This window comes from Ammospiza nelsoni, chromosome Z (genome assembly GCF_027579445.1).
Source record: "Ammospiza nelsoni isolate bAmmNel1 chromosome Z, bAmmNel1.pri, whole genome shotgun sequence".
NCBI lineage: Eukaryota > Metazoa > Chordata > Aves > Passeriformes > Passerellidae > Ammospiza > Ammospiza nelsoni.
Genome location: NC_080669.1, coordinates 72,614,574 through 72,636,539, shown reverse-complemented (window position 1 = coordinate 72,636,539; position 21,966 = coordinate 72,614,574). Strand labels below are relative to the sequence as shown.

Here is a 21,966-nt window from a genome sequence, read left to right as displayed (position 1 = left end):
GTTCCTGTAAGTGGGTGCTTTCAGTGACTGTGATGCCCATGACTGTGCATGTCAGGGAGCTTGTTGGCACAGGTACCTTGCCTTTCTCTTTCAGAGGCCAAGCAGATGCTCTTTATCTCCATACACCAGTGAATCCTCCAAAGCCATGGAAAGCTCAAGGCAGTAGTGTGGATGCAGCATCATTTGCTCACAGAGCAGGTGCGTGGTGTGAGGGAGAGCACCACTCTGAGCTCAAAGGCCAAGGAGCAGTGGGAGACAGAGTTCTAGCGAGCTGGAGGATGCAGGTGATGGGACACTTCTTCCTGAGTGCAAGTTTTGTCTCTAGAAGGAATGCCTGGTAAAACACACTGGAAAGGTAGAGAAAGACAATCCAAGCCAAATGATGACTAGCAACACTAAGACCTTTTAAGCTGGTTCACACACTGCTCAAACTATGAATTTCATAATGTGCAGTATTTTTTTTTGGTGGTCATTCAGGCTGGTTTACATGACCACTGCTTGATTCCAATCATTCAAGACCAAGTTTAGATTTTTTATTCCTTTTTTCTTTATTTGGACAATATATATATACATATGTACAAAAACACCTATGCCTACTTTTTTTTCTTTTCCTTTTTTTACAATTTCATGTGATTTACAAAACAGGACAGCAAAATAACTTATAAAGAATACGAATACTGTACAAAAATAAAACTGATTAAACTATTGGGAGTTGGTATTTTACAGTGTTACACATCACTGGTTTGTAGAACAGCATTTTTAAGTATGTGTCCAGTCTGGTGTATGCTGGCCTAAGTCCATCTGCAAGCTGAGAACAGATCTGTAATGTCGGTCATGAAGAAAGTTCAAGAAGTATGTTATATAGCTATACCTTTAAATCCATGACTTCTCTATACTAATGGACTTTCTTAATCAAGGAGAGGAGCTGTCCTAACTTCAGCGCTATTAAGTACTTCCAAAATAGTACAACAAGTACATACAGTATTAGAGAACCTGATTTTCCTTTTCTTTTCCAACACTTGCAACACTATTCAAAACTTAACTTCAAGATGCAAGGATCTAACCTGCAGTTTGTTTTAGGTGTTAAAGCCATTGTTTGCTTTTACTGAAAGAAAAAAAAACAAAAAACAAACCAAATTAACAAAACAGTACAATGATATCCCCAAACCTGGTAATTCCCAATGCATTCTCTTAGAGATTAATGAATCACATTAATCCTGTCTGTCCAATGCTGAAATACAGCATACACTACCATTTAGGAAGGGTTTTTTTCAGAAACAGGATCTTGTCACTGGCAGTGGTGACACATGCCTTGCATGTCCCACTGTCCCATGGACTAAAGTACCTCCCGCCTATTTCAGACTTTGCAGGAACATTTCTTTAAGTGTGCATTCTACCCCAAATACACAACATGGATACTGTAAAGCTGGCCATTTACTTCCATATATCAGTTAATCCTGGTAGCTAAGTGACCAAAACGTTTACATACTGATTTAGGAGCTGCTTATCAGCTGTGGCTTCTAGTTGTGGTTGATTGGATGTGAGGATCTCTTGTGTTTCACAGGATCAGGCTTTAATTTGCCAAGTGCTGTATTTGTCCCACAAAATGGCAACAATCCAGACTGCAGGACAGACACTTGAAATCTAGCTTGATCTTCAGAGAGAAGAACAAAGATGAATAAAGATGCACCTCTGAATCTCCTCGGGCTGCTCATGGCCCTGACCCTACTCCACAAGGCAGCATTAACAGTACTGGTAAGCCAAATACTTTCTGTATTTCTTGATCAATAAAAATACCAACACTACCAGATTTATTACAAAGAACTTATGTCCCTATGACTCAATCTGAATACGAGAAATTAAAGTTTGGTTTCTAAAATAAATGTTTCAAAAAGCTGAAACGGAGGTAGAAAGTGTGCTTGGTTTCCTGATGTCTTCACTGAAGAAAACACATCCCTTTTTATTCCATAGACTATTCAATATCCCCAATGCTTTAAAAGAAGTTCTCTTCACATAGACGAAATCTATCATGAACTACACAGGTAAAAACACAGTATGCAAACTGATTTCTATAATGCTGAAAGCCATATACAACTGTAGAGGAAAACACTCTACTCTCCGAGTTAATTGTTTATGTTTGTTTCTAGGAAGCAAGCTTTTTATCAGATAAAACAATAAGATACTGTAATTGCAGGTGTGCTAACAAGATCTTTTATGTACAAAATTTTACAAGATGACCTAAATTCATCTGCAGTGGAGACACTTTGGGTTTCAGTGTAAATACTCACAAAATTAATTTGGCCCTAAGTCTCTAGTAGGGCTGCACCTCCCCTTCCTCTTCTGGAGGAAGGGGTAAAAATCTAACAGAAGAACATTGCTGGAAAAAAATAATGTGTAAACAGAATTCTCCCCCATTATGCAGCTGGGGAGGGGAAAAAGTATATCACTGATAACATCTTAAATTTCATGCTTTTAACATACAAAAATTTGAAATATTCACTAATGATCACATCTAAAAGTTTTCATTCAGTGGTCTTTCTGCTCCTTTTAAAGATCAAAAAATAGCTTTAAAATAAAAGTTAACATTGCTTTTATCACCATTTGACGTGCCATGCATGACACAGGTACAAAGTACTAAGAGAAGCTTATGTCACAAAGGAGTATTGCAAGACACCTTCTATATTTCAAATTAGCTTGTGGTATTCCCCCATACTCCAAAGAAAGATCAATCAAGAGATACAGGAGCCCTTCCAAAGAGCTCCTTACAGTAATTTTAGGTGTTTCCATTATCTGAGTGCTCTTAAGAAAAGGTCTACTCTCTCCATAAGCACACACAATTCCCAGGACTCCAAGGGAGTTAGGCCATGGTATGAAGAGAATAAATCTTTAAGGCAAGTGTAGGAAGAGAAAAAGCCTTTAAAAAAGCAGCAGTTTGTAAAGATGGTAGCTGCTTTGTGCACCCATTCAAACAAACCACAGCAGAATAAAGCACTGTTAGTGGCATTTCTGTAGTACAGTACTATATTACTGACAAGTAAAGTATGGGATCATATGAGAGACATACACTTCAGCTCCCACATGCCCGCCACATAATCTCAGCTGAGCTGTTTTCTTCCAGGTAAGTGAATAACAGAGCTAAATACACACACAGTCAGAAAATTACTGAGCTCTTGATGGGGATTTTTTTTGCTTTAAGTATTTTCTTGAAACATACATGTTTTTACTGGAAAAGTCCAGCTGATATTCAAAAGTATAGTTAATACAAAGAAAAGTTAAAAATACTTATTTACTTTAATGGGCCTTATTGAGTATAAATTCACCTTATCTCAGTATATCAATCAGATACTATTGGTAACATATGTAATATTTCTCTTAATAGTCTCTTTAAGTGCAGAAACGCAGAAGATACACAGAAGTAAACTCACTTCTACAATGTGCTATGGAGTTTTTATCTGAGTTATTTATGTGACTCGGAAAGTGTTTTTACTCGACAGACTCTAAATACAAGCAGCATTACACTGTTCAACAAAACATGTTCATGACACAGCAATCACAAAGACTTTGGGGTCATGCTACTGTGGTGGCACAGGCCAGACCGCCCAGTCCATGTACGTACACCAGTATCAACGCACACCTTGGAAGAGGTGGTCCCTCCTCCCTGGCTGCCCCTTCCCTCCTCTCACCCCACAGTCCACTTGTTCCAGACTGTTCTCGGGGCAGAGCCAGGAGGTGGAAGATGGGGAGGGGGATACTGAGTAATATTTTTTTTTTTAAATGCCGGCTACATGTGCTTTTGGACAGCGAGGGTGACCGGCAGCGCAGTGGATGCTCGTGTTCTGGCCCCACCGCCTGCACCCTCGCCACAGCCCGCCTCTCCTCCACTCCTTCCCCAGGGCCAGCCCTGCCTTCACAAGGAGCTGCTGGAGGTGGACCTTTTGGATCGCTTGATCATGCTGGGGTGGAACTCGGTGTGGCGGCGGGCGTGCTTGGTCAGGTGGTCGCTGCGCATGAAGCGCTTCTCGCAGAGCGGGCAGCGGAACTGCTTCTCGCCGGTGTGCGTGCGGTAGTGCCGCGTCAGCTCGTCCGAGCGCGAGAACTTCTTAAGGCAGTCGGGCCACGTGCAGGGGAATGGTCGCTCACCTGTGGGCAAGAAAGGACGGCGAGAGATTATGGAGGGCAGGGGGACTGCAGATCGGCACATGCCAGCCTTGCTCAGGAGCCAGAGCACATGCTGCTGAGGGAGAAAAGCTGCTTTTGTTTCCTGCCATGGTGCCAGCATCTCTGGAGTTGATAAGTCACTTCGTCAGGCTTCACTCTCGCCTCCAGCAGAAGCCAAAAATCCCTCCAAACACACGAAACTCACATTCTAGTGCAGAACCTTACATGACCTGAAGACTGTCAAAACAAGAGATGAGCTCTGCCTTTGCCTGTATGTTTTTCATATTGGTCTCACTACCGTAGCTTGGGAAAGGTGTGCTAGAAATATTCCTCTGACACTCCCATTCTACTGAATTATTTGTAACAGTTAGAAAATGACGCAAAAAAAAAAATTGTTTAGCTAGGACAAGTCTTTCCATCCCAGGAAGAGCTGAGTGGGGAGGCACTGGGGAGTACAGTGAAGCCTCAGGGCTGTAAACATGGAGGGCAAAACTGCTGCACCTGCAGAGGGAAGTCCCATGCTCCCCTTTCAGCCCTTCCTCTGGAAATCCAAGGTGTCCCAGCAAGTATCAATCTCTTAGGGTGCTGGTTTGAAGACAGGAAAAACACCTCATTATTCCCACTCTATTGGAATAAATGTTTGCTATAATGATTAAAAACAAACCCAAACACGTTAACCTAAATGACACCACAACTTTGCTTTTACAAAACAAGGGTGCAAGGGTTGAAGAGCAGTCCACGTCATCTTCCTGGCACTCCACATCCCTACAGTTCACCTCTGTGGGTTGCATAGGCCTTGCCTTCAGGCACAAACACAGTGCCTCCAAAGCAGCAAGGCTGACCCTAGTACACAGCACAGATGGAAACTGAAGTTGTTTAACTTCACACAAAAGATTTCCACCATGCACTGCTGCAGGTTTGATCCCTTTCATTTACCTTCTTCAGAGCCTCCTGAAGGGAATATAAATGGCAGCTCTATAACAGCTATTTATAGATAACCATGAAATACAAAAATTATCCCAGGGGTCTTCCAGCTTGGAAGAGTTGGAAAGAAACTCAGGAACTCCAGTATTTCTTAGTACTATGAGGTTTGGTACAACAGGTGAGCTCACTTTACATTCAAAGATCAACAGAAAAGGAGTGACTTACAAAGTGGGTCCTGGAGTTCTCCCCAGATAAAACAGCAGGGACAAAAAGCTACAGACTTGAATGAACAGCCCTGAATCCAGGAGGACAATGGTCCACACAAAGTATGGTAGAGTTGCAGGGAGGGACTCACTGATGGCATCCAAAAGGCCAAAGGAGGATAAGGACAGGCCAGGTTAGCTGAGGTGTAGTTACACCAGGGGCCCTGAAAGCCCTAGTAAGCTTCACTAAATAATGCTTCACTGTTTGGGCTCCCAATGCTTTGTGCTGCTCAACTGCTGCCCTATTCCAGACCAACCAGCGTGCCCTGGAGCGGAGCTGGGTGAGTGGCACTGCCTCAGTCACAGCACAGCCCTGTGGCTCTGCCCCTGCGCCTCATGGCCATGCTGGTTCTCGGTCAGGGGACAAGGACGGAGCACAGGAGGCCACACCAGCTGCCTGCCCAAGCCTGGTGGAGGCAGAGCTGCCAGCCATCGTGAGCCAGGGCTACTTTGTTTGTTATCAATGCATTTCTCAGCTCCCTGGCGTACGCATTTTGACACGGATGGAAGACCTTCTGAACAACCACTGCCTGTATAAAACAAATTAATTAAAACAGCATGAAGGGTCACAGCTGCCTGAATGCCACAGCCACAGCTCCACTGTGGAGCAGCACCAGGAGCTGTAGGGAGGCCTCACAACACCACCCCTGCCCAGCCCTTAGCATCTGAGGCAAGTGTTTCACTTGTGCTGCTCTTTTGCAACCTATCTCATGGCTTGTCACAGCTCCTGGAAGCAGGTGGCAGTGGGAGGTGCAGAACAGCTTTCTTGCCCCCCGGGAGCGTGGGAGGACTGCTACACATCTTGCACCTGTGGAGCTATCTAGTGTATGCCTCTGTGTCAGGCACTGACACCCCAGAGCAGTGGGAGCAACTGAGGCATCCTGCCTCATCTCTGGAAACCACATTTCCAACCATCTCCCCCAGAACAGCTCTTCAGTCTGCAGAAATGCCCAGCTGTAAACAGGGAGATTAGGTGCTTAGGCTGCATCAGTCTTTGGGGAGCATCACCTATTTTTGGCATGGTAGTATCCAACTTGAGTGTCTAAAAGTAGTATTTAAAATATGGCCTCAAGCAGTCCTTAAGAAATTGAACTCTGCCCCCATGCCCTCCTGGAATTTCACTTGGGAAGATAAAATGAAGCCCTGCTTCTGGAATTCCCTCTGACACGTGACAGGAGCAGCATGACCTCCACCATGGCTACCCCACACATCCATTGCACATGCCAGGGAAAAGCACTCTGAGGTTATGCAGTGTAGGCACAAAGCTTTAGGGAAAGGCACGGCTTGCTCAGGATCACATGAGGATCACCTCACCTGCTGTGCTTTGGTACTGTACTCCGCAGGGAATCAACCCTGGGCCCAGCTGGGGCAAGATACAAAGGCTGCAGGAGCCTGTCATGGTGGAGACACCTTGCTACCAACAGAAAAGCTGCTGTGCATGAGGGTGGGACACAGCAGAGATCACGGCCAGAGATGGGTGGCCATGCTCCCTTGGAGGCATCAGGATGCCACCAGCACGGCCGCCCATCCACTGCAGAGCTCCCAATAACAGTAGTAAAGAATGACTCCATCACCTCAGCAATACAAACCTGCAGAAGATGTCACAGCCACTTTGGAAGTTCCTATATGAAAGTAGGCACTGTCCCTGACACCTAGATGTATTAAACTCCAAGCTTCTCAGAGCAGAGACAGGGGGAGGGAGGCTTTTCCAGGCCCTCAGGGCTCACCTCCGAGCCCAAGAATTCATGTCTCCCCTTGGTCACAAAGCTATAAGGGATGAGAGCAGCCCAAAGAGATGGCACCTCAGTGACAGCCTCAATAGGTGCAAGGCAGGCATGGAGTGTGTTTCTGGGAAGCACTTAAAGCAAGGCAGAGATGGCTGATGGCATGTGATAGCCATCCACTCTACAAAGATGGTGGCTGTATCTGCTGTATTTGACGTGCTTTCTTTCTGCAGCAGCAGAGATGTGTGTGGAAGAGCCCTCTGAGAAAACAAGTTTGCAACTCCTCTGCTTGCTGAGCAGGCAGTGGCAGAGAGAGCCGCAGTGCAAGTGGGTGCTGCCTCCATCTGGAGACACGGATTTCTGAGCCAGGCAAGGCGTGCACCTCCCTTGTGATTCTTCTCCCTTAGTTTTGGGGGTTGTAACGCTAAAGCTTGAAACATCAACATGCAGTGCTGTTATACACTGCTTCCCTTAGTGGCTGTATGCTACTGACTTTTTACATTATGCCTCCGATGGGATTTTCCATCAAGAAATGGTCAAAGGTACATCATGATAATCTGAAACTATGTGTGATTGGATCCTAACACAACAGACACAAGAGGTGAATAATTCTCTTTAAAAAATGAGTATGTATACACATATGTATCCAGAGCAGCTTACAGAAGTAAAAAGTGAATGAGAAACTGATTTATAGGAAATAGGAACAGGAGCATCTGCAGACTCCCATTCTTTGCGTTGTGTGGCACCAGGAATAGAATGAGACAGTTTATTCTAAGTTAACAGTGGTGTTTCACAGGTCTTCTCTACAATCGAAAGAACTACTGCAACCCTGGCTTCCTTTAAATCCCATATGGATGTAAAGGCCTTTGCAGATCCTTTTAATCTTAGCCCTCTTGCTACACCTGCCATTTTCAACTTGTTCTTTCTCCCCACCCTCTACAACAAATGTTTAGTTTGTTCTTTCTGGGCAAGTTTAAGCCCTATATCCAAGCTACTTTTTATGACCTATGGCAGGTCGATTTTATTTTATTCTGAATAGATTAAAAAAAAAAAAAATCTTTTTTCCCCTACCCTGGGACATTCCAGATTTTCCCACACTGCAGTCTAACACAGAAAAAAGAATTCTGAAAAATGAATACAGAGTGGGCATTAGCAGGCTCATTAATATAAGTACAGGTAGTAGTGATATCCTGATTAGTCATCTGCCTCCTCACCACAAAACTCTGCTTTATATGTGGATGACTGAGGTTAGGAGCTGCAGTTCATGGTGGCTTTAACACACAGAATATCTGCCGTCTCAGGTATACTTTCTCCCCAGTGATTTGCCCCACACACTCTGAATGAGCAATTTCCTGTGGGACACTGGAGTTTGACTGAGTGTCCACATGCCAGATATTCTGGTGAAGATAGATCATCTGGGCAGACAGACTGGAGGCCTTTCAAGCAGGCTTTTTCCTCTTCTGAGATATTCCAAATCAGATCATTAAAACACATGCCAACCAGGTACAGATACTGGTGCAGAGAGAGATCAGCAGTGTGCATGTTTGGGACCATATGCCTAAACCAACGCTGTCTGGAGCACCTAAACCATGGTCATCTAAGCAGACAACTGACCAAAAAGATGGGATAGGCACAGATGTTTGGGTTCCAGCAAGGGGTTTAGTCCACCAGGACTTAGGATTAAACACAACAGGTTGGTTCAAGTATTAAAATGCTGCCTTCAGCAAGTACTTAGAGTGTTCTGACATTCTTAAACTACCAGTCAGCAGCTGCTTGGACATACAGCTGTTTTGAGTCTCTCTCCAAAGTCCAGATGCAAAACCACCTGCTACAACCTGCTGCTGCCGAGCCTAAATTCCAGGAAAACTGTCTTGCTGTTATCCCACTGCGATGCAGTATCAGACACAAGAGATGCCCTTTCAGCTTCTCCGTCAGAGCACAAACCTCCTTCAACCGTGTTACAGAAGGCTTTCTCCGGGGGACTGTGCCTCCATACACACAAACATACAGAGAGAGAGAGCACTCAGGCAAGCTACTTGGGAAAGATCTTTCCAAACCTCACCAGAGAGTAAAATCCGTGCTTTGGTAGCTAAGGCAAGAGCCCTCAGCAGTACATTCCTAGATATGTGAGACAAGTTCCTAGCTCTTCTCCTTTCCCAGCTCATCTTCATGTGAACTCCCTCCATTTTACAGTAATACTTGAATAACAACAACAATGGAGAGACACCAACTCCTAGCCTGGTGCTTACATACCTAGTGCACTTACCTGGGAACAAAGGACATTGGGTAGAAGCTCCTGTCCAATACAAATGATCAAATTTCCTTGCTAGGATGAAACAGCTTTGACAGGGAAAGGAGGAATCCAATTTCACATGTATTCAGAAAGCTAATGTAACTTATGATATTTCACTCTGAATTTATTAGCCAGTGCTTCAACAGACTTTTCCCTCAAGTTTAAAGTATTTATGGAGTGCTCTCAGGCTGTGCACATTAATCATAACCTGAACACAGATGGTGAACTGCACTACCACAAGTGTACAGTGTCTGAGGTATTCTCTGCCATCACTCCCTCAGACCCTGTTTCTTTAATCTTAAACTGGCCCTCCCCTGCTCTTCCAGCTGCAGGCTTGGAAGCTGTTCAAGGCCAGAAGCACAGGACCAGCAGCCTGGTGCACAACAACAGAGCAGCCAACAAAGAGGAACAAAGGAGTTCCTGCAGCAATCCCAACAGCTGGCGCTGCAAGAAACACAAGCTAACAAGAGCAGTGACACCCACCACATGGTCTCCAGTGCCACAGCACAAACACTGAGCAGAACTCGGTAAAACTGCAATTTCAACACATCCATCTGGAAGCAGAAGTTGTGCTCTTACGGATAATGCCTGCTCACTGCTTCTGTCCAACACGTGAACTTTGTCATGCTGACTCAATTGATAAACTTTTCTGGAGCACTTTCCCACAAGTGACACATACACTTGCTTAAAATCTTAAATTTTTATCAGAAAAAAAGACAACAGGGAATTGGACAATTCTGAACCTAATCTTGACGATTTCTACCTACCTTATTCAGCTGGCAAGGCTCCCAGTCAGGATCATCGTGTTTCTCCAAGACCTGGAAACATGCCCATTAGAACTCCAGCAATTTGTGCATTTTCATTAACCATGGTATTTCACATGGCAATCTGATTTTAACAAAAAATCTGTGGTCAGCTCCACTTTTTGCTCTTGGGTCCTATTCTAAAGGATCTGGGTAAGTGACATGGCATGAGCTGGACAGAAGGGTCTTAGAACGCTGTATTTCAGATTATGCTCAAACAAAATTACTGAGAAAGATCTCGGTGAGCAGAGGACTGTCAACATACCAGCACCTGTACAGTCTGATGAGTGAGATAATCTAGAACACAAATAACAAAGCAGTACAGTTAAACCAAACCAATACAGGGGCTGGTCCAACACCACGACATCTGGATAGCAGTAACAGGCAGCTGGAAATGCTCCTCCACTTGCCTGTGCAGACTGTCAGCCTGTGGGCTCTCACCTCTGCCCAACCCCTGCTTCCGAGCCCTGCTGAGAGCCAAATGCTGGGAGCACTTAAGAGTGCATCAGCTGCCTGGAGTTACAAAACTCTCTGCATCGTTTGGATCCAGTTTACATGATGATACAGTTGGCTGAAAAGCTGAGCTGAAGAGGGAGAACTTTTCCCACATCTGGATTTTGAGCATCTAAACTCTTAATTAAGGGCATCTGATGTGTATGTGGAATTCCCATCAATCCCCAGCCTCCCCAGGCAAGCACACACCTAAAAGTCCAGTAGGAGGAAGCATCTCACAAGCTACTTTCATGGTACCTTTCTGGTCAGGAAGGAGGAACAGAGAAGATCTAGTGTCAGTGGTAATGCGCCCTTTAACTGGATTATATTCATACTATCATAGCAAACATGAATTTTGTACAGCTTGTTTCTCCTGCCATTTTCTCTCCCTGTCCTTTGCCCTGCACTCCCTGGCCAGGCCTCCTGACTGAGATTGCTTTTTTGCTGTATGCCTTCATTTTCCCTGGAAACCTTCTGGCCTGCACATCTCTCTGTATGAAGCTGTTCCCCCTGCTCCATCTTTAAGGCTAATGATAACACTACACACCTACACCTGTCACCTGAACACCTGTAACCCTACACCTGTCATACCCAAACCTCTAAACCCACCTATTTAGAGAATTTCTGTTTCTTCTTAATTTTGGAAGTAACTCTGCTTATCTGCTGTTGCTTGTCTTTTTCTTGCTCAGGTGGGTCCTTCACCTTTTCCCAGCCTCTGTACGACTTCCAGGGCTTGGGTCTCACCTAAGCCTGGCAGCACAGGCAAGGGGACTGCTTGCACAAGCAGGACGTGCAGTGCCATCTGCTGATCTTTTCCTGTAAAGATCAACTCAAAAGACAGCTTCTGATGGATGGCTAATTTGGGCCTCCTGGAAATTGAACTAGCATTATCAAAGGCCCAAACTTCAAGCAAACAGTTATATAGACATTTTTAGTATCTGAAATATGTAATCTTTTAAACAACAAGTTTAAAGAATGGTTAATAAGATAGAGACCTCTAACCTCTCAGCATCAGGTTTTTGCCTTCTACCTTTCTACCTTGATTTGGTATTTTGTTTCTTGCTTTGCATTAGGCTACCAAAGACGAACTGGTGAGTTTTCAGATGCCCAACCACTACACAGAAAGAGAAGGATCTAGAGCTTCCCAACTTGCTTGGTTAGGACTAATGATTAAAGAGAACTGTGACTACGCACAAGTTCACGGGTGTGAACAGAAATCCTTAAGCCATTTTCCAAGATACAAATACTGGGATTAAATATTAAAAATTACCAGGAAGCTTCAACTGGTGGCTGTGCACCTATTTCCACTAAAGGCTACACTGCAGCAAGTATCCTAGTTGGTGACTGGGTGAAAAATGGCAGAGAGACACATTATTTGAAAAAAAGAAAATAAAATGGTACTAAGGAGGGCCCATTAATGCTCTGTAACATATAGTTATGAATAACTCCAGAGGTCCTATTGAATCCCACTGTTGCTAAGGAATTGTTGTCATCTATAAAGACAATTAACATTATCAGTATCTTTTAGCATTTCAGTGAGCTACAATTAACTTCACATTAGGAAGCTCTGAAAGTTCATTATTCCTGGATGTCTGCAGCGATTTTAATCACACAGAACTACCACGACAGTACATCAGTGTTTCTGAGTCAAATGCCTCATACTTGGAGCTAAGGCCACCCACTTGGGAGCAGCACATGCTAAACCTCATACCACTTGAGCAGTACTTATTATAACACTACTGCTTACAGCAGGCTGTGTGGGTTGTACAGTACATTAATTTACATGTCATCACACAGAATGCTATCTCAGCCAACATCTATTCTGGTTCTCTTATCAGGGTGGATATTTGAGTGTGGGGTAGTAAATGGAAATGATACTAACGTTTTCTTTGTCACTTATGAGACAACATCTTGGAGAGCACCAGCTACACTCAGCCTCCAAAAGAGCATCTGAGCTGCAGTCTCTGAGCTGGTAACACAGCTCCTGGCACCCGTCACGAGGTCAGCACAGGGTCACCACTGACCATCCTCTTTCCCAGCTCAGAGAGAAAGCCTAACCGCAGAGCTCATGGCTGAGCCATATCCTGTAATCCTACCCCTTCTCTCCAGCCTCCAGAGCAGCACCCAGCACACCTGCCAGCAGAGCACCGCTCGGCAAGGAGCCCCGAGCCTGTTCCTCTGCAGCGCACGCACACCTAGGCACACCGGTGAACCGGAGCCACGGAGCCTGAGCTGGAGCTCAGATGCGGCCACATCCTACCCAATCCTTATTAAATTCTACAGCAATGCCTGACGGTACATTCCTTGGGTGATCAACTCACTTTGTATCACACCGCTAACCGTCACCACCAACAGACAAAATCCAAAAGGTACCGTCATTGACAGAACTGATGTAAAGCACATGAAATGTCTTGGTTGTGTTTGTCTCATTTTATTCATGCCTTTCTGTTACTGAACACAACCCTTTAATTCAGAACATTTTTAAAGCAGCCTTTTGTACTCCAATATGATCCCAAGAGCAATTCAGACCTATAAAGGTTTTTATTTAATCACTTACACTGAAGGTCTAAAAATAAACAAATAAACAAACAAAAACCACCAAAACGAAAACCAACAAACGAACAGGGAAGTCTGCAGCTGCTGTCCCCTTGGGGCTAGGCTGCCGCAGATATGTTTTATCTCCAGGTTTCCATGTTGCCACACCCTCCGAGGCGCCCGAGCGAGGGCCGGGAATGGGAGCACACAGCTTGATGAATTAAGCCCTTGTGGAACGCGTCAAAGCTGGATCTCGGTAACCGATAGTGCGAGGCGCTGCCGCCGGCAAGAGCGGGCTCGGTCCTCCCTGTCCGGCGCCTCAACGGCCCGGGATGTGCTCCGCTCCAGCGCCAGCTCCAGCTCCGACACCGGCTCCCGCTGCCGCGCTCCCCGGGCGCGCCCGTGCCGCCCGCCGGAGGGGGTGTGTCCGCCCGCCCCAGAGGTGCCGCTCGCCCGGGCTCAGCGAGACGCGGCCGCCGCCCCCTCCCGAGCCCCGCCAGCCCCTGCCCCGGCGCCACGGCCCCGCGGCATCCAGCCCCGCAGCCGGGCAGAGCTCGCCGACAACTCTGCGGCCCAGGCCGCGGCTTCCGACGGCGGGAGCAGCGAGAGGGGCGCGGGCGGGACTGCGCTGCCCTCGCCTCCCTTGCGGAATGGGCGCCCAGTTCTGACCCTACAGCGGCAGGAAACCCGAATCCCGCCGCCCCGGTGCTTCCCTCGCCGACGCCCCGAGCGCACTCGGGGGCCCCTGCCGCCATCCTCCCCTCCCAGCCGCTCCGGACAGCCGAGTTCGCTCCGCTCGCCGGCATCTGCCGCCGGCCCGCGCTGCCCGCGGGGCCCGGGCCGGTTCCCGGCCGGCGCAGGTGGGCGGCGGGCAGGGCGCGGCGGGAGGCGCTGCCGCAGCCCCGCCCGGGGCGGCCGCCGGCTCCCGCCGGACAAGGGGCGCTGATGAGAGCCGGGGGAAAGAAGGGGGGCGTGAAGCCGGGGACACACGAGCCAGCCCCGAGCGGAGCCGGAGCGGCGCGGCAGGGCGGCGGGGGAGCGCGGGGATGCCGGGCGCGCCGCTGGCCGGGTTCATACGAGGACAAGCGCTCGCTCCCGCCCCCTTCCCTCCGCCACCGCTGACCTGTGTGCACCCGGTAGTGCGCCTTGAGGTGGGAAGACTTGCCGTAGACCTTGCCGCAGCCGCTGTAGGGGCACTTGTGCCGCTTCTCGGCCGCCAGCTTCCCCTTAGGGGCGGCCCCGGCGGCGCGCAGGCGGGGGGGCGGCCCCGGCGGGGGGCTGCGGGGCGGGCTGGAACCCTGCTCGGTGGCCGCGTCGCTGTCGGAGCCCGCGTCCTCGTCGGGGCTCTCCACGCTGTCACTGCAGACGGAGGGGGCGGGCAGCGGCCGGTACTTGTTCAGCTCCAGCAGGCTCTTGGCGATGGCCAGCAGGGCGCAGTAGTCCTTCCAGGCGTCGCGGGGGTCGCGCAGCTCCCGGGCCGCCTCCCCCTCGCCCGGCACCTTCAGCCGCGCCGCCTCGGGCACGGCGGAGCGGTTGGAGATGGAGACCAGGCACTGCGCCGCTACGAAGTCCACGTACGCGACGGCCGACATGGTGCGGCCGCGCCCCGACGACAAGGGGGACTCCGTCCGCCCTCACTGCTCGTCCGCCGGGCCGACCGCCCCGCCGCCAGCCATGGCCCGCCCGCGGCGCGGGAAAGAGCGGGGCGGAGGAGGAAGGGGGCGTGGGGGGCGAATAAATAGCGGGGCGCCGGGCAGGTCCTTCACCGCCGCCCCCCGGGGGCGGCGCGCAGTCGGCGAGGGGGGAGCGCCGCCCGCGCGGCCGGCCCGAGTCCGGCGCAGGGGCCGGGGGAGAGGATACCGCCCGCCCCGCGCCCCGCGTGCTCCTGCCCGGGGGCGGCCGCGCCGGGGCCCATCACGTCAGGCGCGGAGCCCCTCCCGCCCCGGCCGGTCCGCGGGCAGGGCCGGCCGGCTGTGTTTACTTTCTCCCCCCGCCACTCACGGCGCCCCTTTTCTAGGGGGGGCGTGTCCGCCGGGCGGCCTCCCAGCCAATCGCCGCGCTCCCTCCCCAGGCCGCGTGCTACTCCGGGCGCCCCGCCGCGACCGCTTAAAGCAGCGATGCCGGGGCGCCGCCGGGGCCGCGACGGCGGGGGCGCCGCGGCTCCGCTCCCCGCCGCGGAGGTCGCGCCGCCGGCCCGGACGCGGCCCGGAGGAGCCGGCGGCGGCCACGGGCGGGGGCCCGCGGTGGGGGCGACCCGGGGCGGCGGCGCCGAGCGGGTTAAGTGGCTTCCTGGAAGTCCTACGGTCCCAGCAACGGGCCGGCCAATGGGAAGTGAGCCGGCTGATGTCACTGGCAGCACTCCGCCAATCAGCGCCCGGTCCCGAAAGGTGCGCAACGCTCGGAGGCGCGGGGAGCGGCGGGCGCGGAGAAGGGCGGGAGAGGCGCGGGGATGCCCCGCCCGGGCGGGCTGTCCGTGACCCCGGCGCGACCCCGGGCTGGCCGCCCCTGCCCTGCCCTGCCCTGCCGGGGCACCGGGGCCCGCCGGGGCGGCTCCCGTACTGCCTCGGGACCGGGCCCGGCCCGCGCGGGCAGGAGACGGCAGCAGGGCGCTGTGCAGGAAACAGGAGCCCGAGAAGCCTTCGGAGGAACCCGGTGGCGGCGCTGGGTGCTCCATTGCCGCAGCGTCATCGTTGAGACAGGCGGCTCCGTAAGGGGGGGCGGAGGGGAACCCGCTGTGCCCCCACGGCGAGCGGGGCAGGTGCCTCGGCGGGGGTCACCGAGCGGCATCCTCGGGGAAGAGCTTTAGGGCCACCTGATAATGTCTGCCGTTTGGCCTCTGCCAGCAAACATAAAGGTCAGGTTGACACTTACCCCCTCGCCAAGTAAGTGCCATGCAGCCTAATCGAATCCCAAAAACCTGTCACGTCTACCCAAATAACACGCCCCCATCTCTGCCTCATCGAACGCGCAAAGCTCGTAGAGTGTTGCGAAAGCTGACTGACCTGTGCTCAGCCAGAGAAGAGTGAAAAATTGGATTCTGGAGCAAGCACTGTTTAAAAAAAGGAAAAGAAGTTACCATCATCCCTAAGCCATGAGTACCGAAGTGTGAAGTATGTCAGTGTGTTTTGCTGCTTTGCGAGCATCAGGAGAGAGGGTAACAAAAAGATTCTGCCTTTGAAATAATGCCTGTGAGCCTCTCTACGGCATTCCCCACAGTAACACGGGTGCCTCTGAAATAAATCACCACGTAGATGGAGAAGCACTCTTGTCAGACAGAGGAGCTTTTCCCAGCTTTTGTGAACTGCATCCCAAGCAGACTGAGTCCTGGCAGGCCAGGGTCCCTGACTGAATCAGCTGCAGCCCACCCTTCCTGACAAAAACAGACAGGGCCTGAATGGTGACAAGCTTTATGGATTGCTATTAATTTCATTAGCTGAATGTGGAAATGATGAGGAAGTAGCTACCAAAATGAGGCAGTGTTGTTCTGTTCCTGCAGGAGATAAAAATTAGTGATGTCAGCCATTTTGTATGCTAGCACACTAGGTCACTGTGTGTAACCTCGAGCAGCAATAATTCTTTGCCATGGATAATTGGCATCAGCCATGGATAATTTTATGTGCCATAACTCAGAAAAAAAATGCACAAACAAAACAAAAGAGCTAGAGGCTAGGTCTGTAAGTGGATCATCTGTAGGCTGATGAAGACCAAAGAGAGAATGTGAATAGAGCAATGTTTCTAAAGAGGTCTCAGTCATCAGTCAGCGAGTCACTCTTAACCCTATTCTCACAGCATTTTTCCCAGCTAATCTAGCACCCGTTGGCCTCTGGTGCTGAAGAGACACCAGGCAGAATAAGAGGTGTGATCTCCAGGTCTGATAGGAAGGAGGAACAGAAGGTATTGTTGTTTCTTTACCGCTAAAGCTGTTGATATATGTCTGGTTTCTGTATAGTACTGGTGCCTACAACCTTCTGTTTCCTTCAGAGGGGCAACGGCATTTTACACAGAAAACAGCATCTCAGGTTTGTTAATCTGGGTATCCTGGATGTAACTTCACAATCTGGATGTTTGTAATCTTTTTTCACAGCACTTTCAGAGCTTCTTTGGTTGACAGTGTCCAAAAGTTCCTGCTAGGAGATGTCCTAATCCACATTTCAGTAACATGCAAATAGCTTTCCGGAAGGTGACTTGCTTATTTCATGTCAGATACTCACGTTAGTAAACACCTCTTATATTAATTTGTACAGTTCAGTTCAGAGAGGAAAGTGTTAATAACAAATTAAAATAAAAAAGACAAAAAGACTTTTTTGTTTACAAGCTTGTTTTGTTTTAAGGTAACTCTTGGCTAATTTAAAGATTACAACATAATCTGTGCCCAGTTCCACAATGAGGAAGCATACCAAGCTTTTAAAATTATTCCAATATTCCTCCAAGAATATACTGCCAATTAAGACAATGTATTGCCTTTTTTTTTTTAATGTATCTAGTAGTCCAAAACCCCAAGACTCCAAGTGATTTAGGTCCAAACAATATTTAAATAGCCATGTCAATGTTATACAGAATTTTATACTTGTAGACAGTATCAAAGTGACCATGTCTACTTTCTGAACGGCAACACACATGTGCCTGGAAACAGGATTGTGCTCACAAACCTGTTTGTCTCCAGGTGATACAGGCCATCACTCAGATTTGGCTGTGCTGATGGTTTCAGAGCATGCATTTAATCCATAGCTTGGTTTATAATTCACAGCTATTTTTTTGCAATAACTGGGCTAAACAAGGATGTTCTCTTAGACTGTACAAATGTAGTGTACAACTTGGCAGAGGGGTAGGACCTAGGTGATCTTTTAAGGTCCCTCTCAACAGAAACCACTCCATGGTTCTGAACCCACAGCAACGTTTAGATATAACCCCTTACATCCTTTGCCCCCCGAGGGCACTCACTTGTGAAAGCCTGAAGCCCAAATTCATCCCACTGTTTATGGCTCCAAACCAGCTTCTGGTGGGCAGATGTTTGCCCTCTGCGCAGTGCCTGGGCACAGGAATGCAGCACATCTGGCTGGAGTCAGGGTGGGAGTTTCAGCGGCTGCTTCTAAGGCAGCTGCTGGTTCTCTGCTCCAGAGGGACAGTGCACGGACAGGAGCTGTCGTGGGGAGCTGGGAGCAGTGAAAACGGTGACCCCCAGGTGAGTGAGGGAGGCACAGGTAACAGCCAGGGACTCCTGCTTGAGGGGAGCACAGGGAGATGTTGCAGGGGAATAGCAAAAAGCATGAGAAGTGAGGTTCAAGGGTCTGCAAAGAAGGTGAGGGAGAACAAGGCTGTGCGTTTGTGAGGGACAACTCTTCTCACCAGAGGGATGGGCACAGGTTCTGTGAGAGATTTAAGGCTGTGGAGGAAGAAGAGCTATTTATTATTTCTGAGGCTTTCAAAAACGTCTTCTGTTTTCAAAACCGGAACTTTTCAGAATAAAAAACATGTCAACCATCCTTTACTCCATGCCCCCAAGTCTTGTGCACCTGACCCCATGCCTGAAACATTGCACCCTCTTTCTGGAGGATGAGGATGACATGCACCTGGCAGGCACCTTTGGAGAGACCCAGACTGTGGGAACCCTCAAGTTTTTTGCTCCAAAAGCCAATTTATGTAATGACCTTTAGTGCCACTGTGGCCAAAAATCCTTTATTTTGAGGAGCAAATGGTCTCATAAAGACAGTCTGAATCAGCTGTTCTCCATCAAACCTTGTTCTATTGCTTTCTGTGGGCCATTCTATGGAGCACAGAGGTTTCTTCTCTGATGCTAACTTTCTTCCAAGACAAAATGAAATCTTTCTTTCTTCTGTATTAATATTTCCTAATATTTTGAAGGTCACAGGCTCCAAACATTATTCCAGATTCTGCTTTGACTTTTTTCATTCTCCAAGGCATAAGCTCCAAATGATTTGACAAGATGCTGAGGGAATGATCAATTGTTAGTAATGGCTGAAATTATATATCAAGATAAATGGCCTGTTTGCTGACATGTGTTCTTTAAGCGCATGGCCACGCTGAAAATTCATGACTGATGTTCTGGCAACATGACAGAATGGTAATTCAGCTGTCATATAAATATGAACACATTAAATTTTACATGTGTGTGGTATCTTTCATACCAATGCATTGCCCAGATTGTCTGTACGTATCATCAGGGGAATGCAGCAACCTCTTCCACCAGACAACTTCCACAACTCCCATTGTGAAGGCTGGTGTGGTAGGAAGGAAGTGCCTTAACCTTTTGAAGGAATGGCTCTCAGTCACTGAACACAGAGCAGACAAAATGTTGCTTTATGTGATGCAACAGAAACCCTCAAATTCAATTTTTGTAGATCAGAAGGATTCAGCAGAGTTGCTTGCTATGTAAAGTCTTTCAAGACGCAGTAAGTATCTACTAGCAAACTGTCCTTCCATCTCAAAAGCAGCTGTACAGTGGAAGGCTGCTGACAGAATACACTTCTGGCCTGAAAATCCAGGAGTATGAGTACTATCAGTCTCAAATTCAACTTCTTTTAGAAACAAGCACTGCGGATACAGAGCTGTGCTCCTTTCCTGTTTACTACTAAACTTACTGTTTACTACTTGGACACTATGTTTCTCTGCTCTTACCTTTAACTTCTTCTGGTCTAATTCTGCCCTTATTCTGCATGACAGGATTGATTGTGGTCTTGGTCTTGAGGTCCTTCTAATACCTCTTGAATTGCAGCTTAACTGCGAGCAATTCAGCTGCTCTCGAACCTCTGTGATGGGGATGGCTCCTCCCTGCCGGGTTTATCTCCGCAGTGGTAAGCCTGCCGAGATGCTGTGCCTCAATGACATTACAGCCCGCTTGGGCTCCGGGGAGATGCATTTCGGCTCGGTTTGGGTGTGATAGTGGTGTAGCCATGGCAGCATTGAACTCAGCGTGGGCTAGCTGCTTGACTATGCACCCAGGATCCCAGATGGGTTTTACAGCCTGCATCAGACACCACCCTGCAGTGGGCATATGGGTGTGTGAGTCTCAAGTTCAAAAGCAGAAAGCTAGATAGAGTTAATTTGGGAACATCTACCTTTGACTGTCGAGAAGACATCCAGTGAAAAACAAGCTGGCAGCAGAACAGCCACAACATAATGTGGGGAATGTGGACTGGAGGTCAGCCTCCATTGGCAGCACTGGCTCAGAGCTCATCGGGTCAGTCTGTGGAGTGCTGTTGAATGCAAGGCCTTCCAAACTTCCTAATTAACACTGGCACAAGAGTTGGTGGCAGCTCTGCTGTTTCACCCTGGAAGGCTGTCACAGTGAAGGGATGCCCTGATACAGGTGATAAGTAAGCACCGTCGGGCAGCTCACTCTTTGGATGAGGTGTTGCAAAAGAAGAGAAAAAAGCAGAAAAAGGAGAGGGGCGGAAAAGCAGTGAGCTCAAGTGCAGTCCGTGGGCTTCGAGGATAGTGCGAGGTCCTCGAGGGCGGAGAGGCGGTCAGTGCGGGCAGGGGCCCGTGAGCGGCGCCGTCGCAGCCCCCCGGGCTCCGGGCAGCGCTGCCCGCAGCCCCGCTCCGCACTGCGGGCTGCAGGCGTACGTGCGGCGCGGCGCGGTGGGGCCCGCCGCGGCCGTGGCCGCTTTAAGGCGGCGCGCCGGAGCGAGGGCCGCGGCGCCGGGTTCAGCTGAGGACACAGCCCCAGTTCTCAGAAATCCCCGCGCTGCGGGAACATCGCGCTCCGGCACGGAACGCGCTGCCCTAGATCGGGGGTGCCGGGCCCGCCCCCAGCCCGCCGCCCGCCCACGTGAGAGCCCCCCCACGCACAGCCCGCCCGCGGCCCCCGCCACACCGGGGCTCTGCGGCTCTTCTCCGAGAGCTGCTGTTTCGTGTTATTGTTTTGTTCGTTCGTTCGCTGGGTTTTGTTGCGTTTTCTTTCTTTTTTTTTTTTTTTTTTTCTAATCAGTATTTATTTTTTTTTAATTCACCGTGGGGAGGCCCCTGCAAGAAAACGGCGTCATCTTTTTCAACCCTCTGCCTCCAAAAAACCCGCAACCCAAACCCAAAAAAAACCCTTACGTTATTTTATACATAGGTATACTTCAGATTACGTATAGAAAAATTTTTAAAAGCATACAGAATATAACATGTTGTGTATGATCTACATATATAAAAGTAAGATCATGTTATATGATCTACAATATAAAAATACATACCTATATTTTTGTTTTATATTTTATATTTTATATTTTATATCTAATAAATGTACACCTATTGTATACATCATTACATATACGCATGCATGCCTACATCGATATATTATAATTACAATACGTGCGTATTTAAATAATAAACATGCAAAATGTATGTTACATTTAAATTTTTTATTGTTTTCGTTTGTTTGTCTGTCTGTCTGTCTGTCCGAGCGGACCGATGGGTTGGCCTGCGGACTGGGCAGTCGGGGAGCGGGGAGCCGGGAGCGTTTCCTGGGAGCTGGGGGCGGAATTACAGCCACCCGCGGTTTATTAATAGCGCCGCGCCCGCGCCGGTACGTGTGCGGCAGAGACACCCCTGTCCCAGCACCGACCCCCCCTCCAGCCACGGCCCATCCTCCTCCTCCTCCTTCTCCCTGGGAAGGGGACGGGCGTCCCCGCCACTGGCTCCGCCTCGCCTCACCTCGGATGCCCTCGGCCGCCTCCATCTTCCTCCCTCCCTCGCTCCCTCCCTCGCTCCCTCCCTCGCTCCCTCCCTCGCTCCTTCCCTCGCTCCTTCCCTCGCTCGCTCCCTGCTGC

General features: G+C 49.2%; 1 protein-coding gene across 1 annotated transcript; it reads right to left on the bottom strand.

Annotated features, from left to right (window-relative positions):
• Positions 1 to 529: 529 nt before the first annotated feature.
• KLF9 (KLF transcription factor 9) lies at positions 530 to 14,870 on the bottom strand. The gene is made up of 2 exons (XM_059492974.1): positions 14,316 to 14,870; positions 530 to 4,140 (listed from the first exon to the last, which is right to left on the bottom strand). Exons 1-2 carry the CDS (start codon positions 14,782 to 14,784, stop codon positions 3,908 to 3,910), a joined length of 702 nt encoding a protein of 233 aa, XP_059348957.1. The 5' UTR covers positions 14,785 to 14,870; the 3' UTR covers positions 530 to 3,907.
• Between the last annotated feature and the right edge of the window lie 7,096 nt (positions 14,871 to 21,966).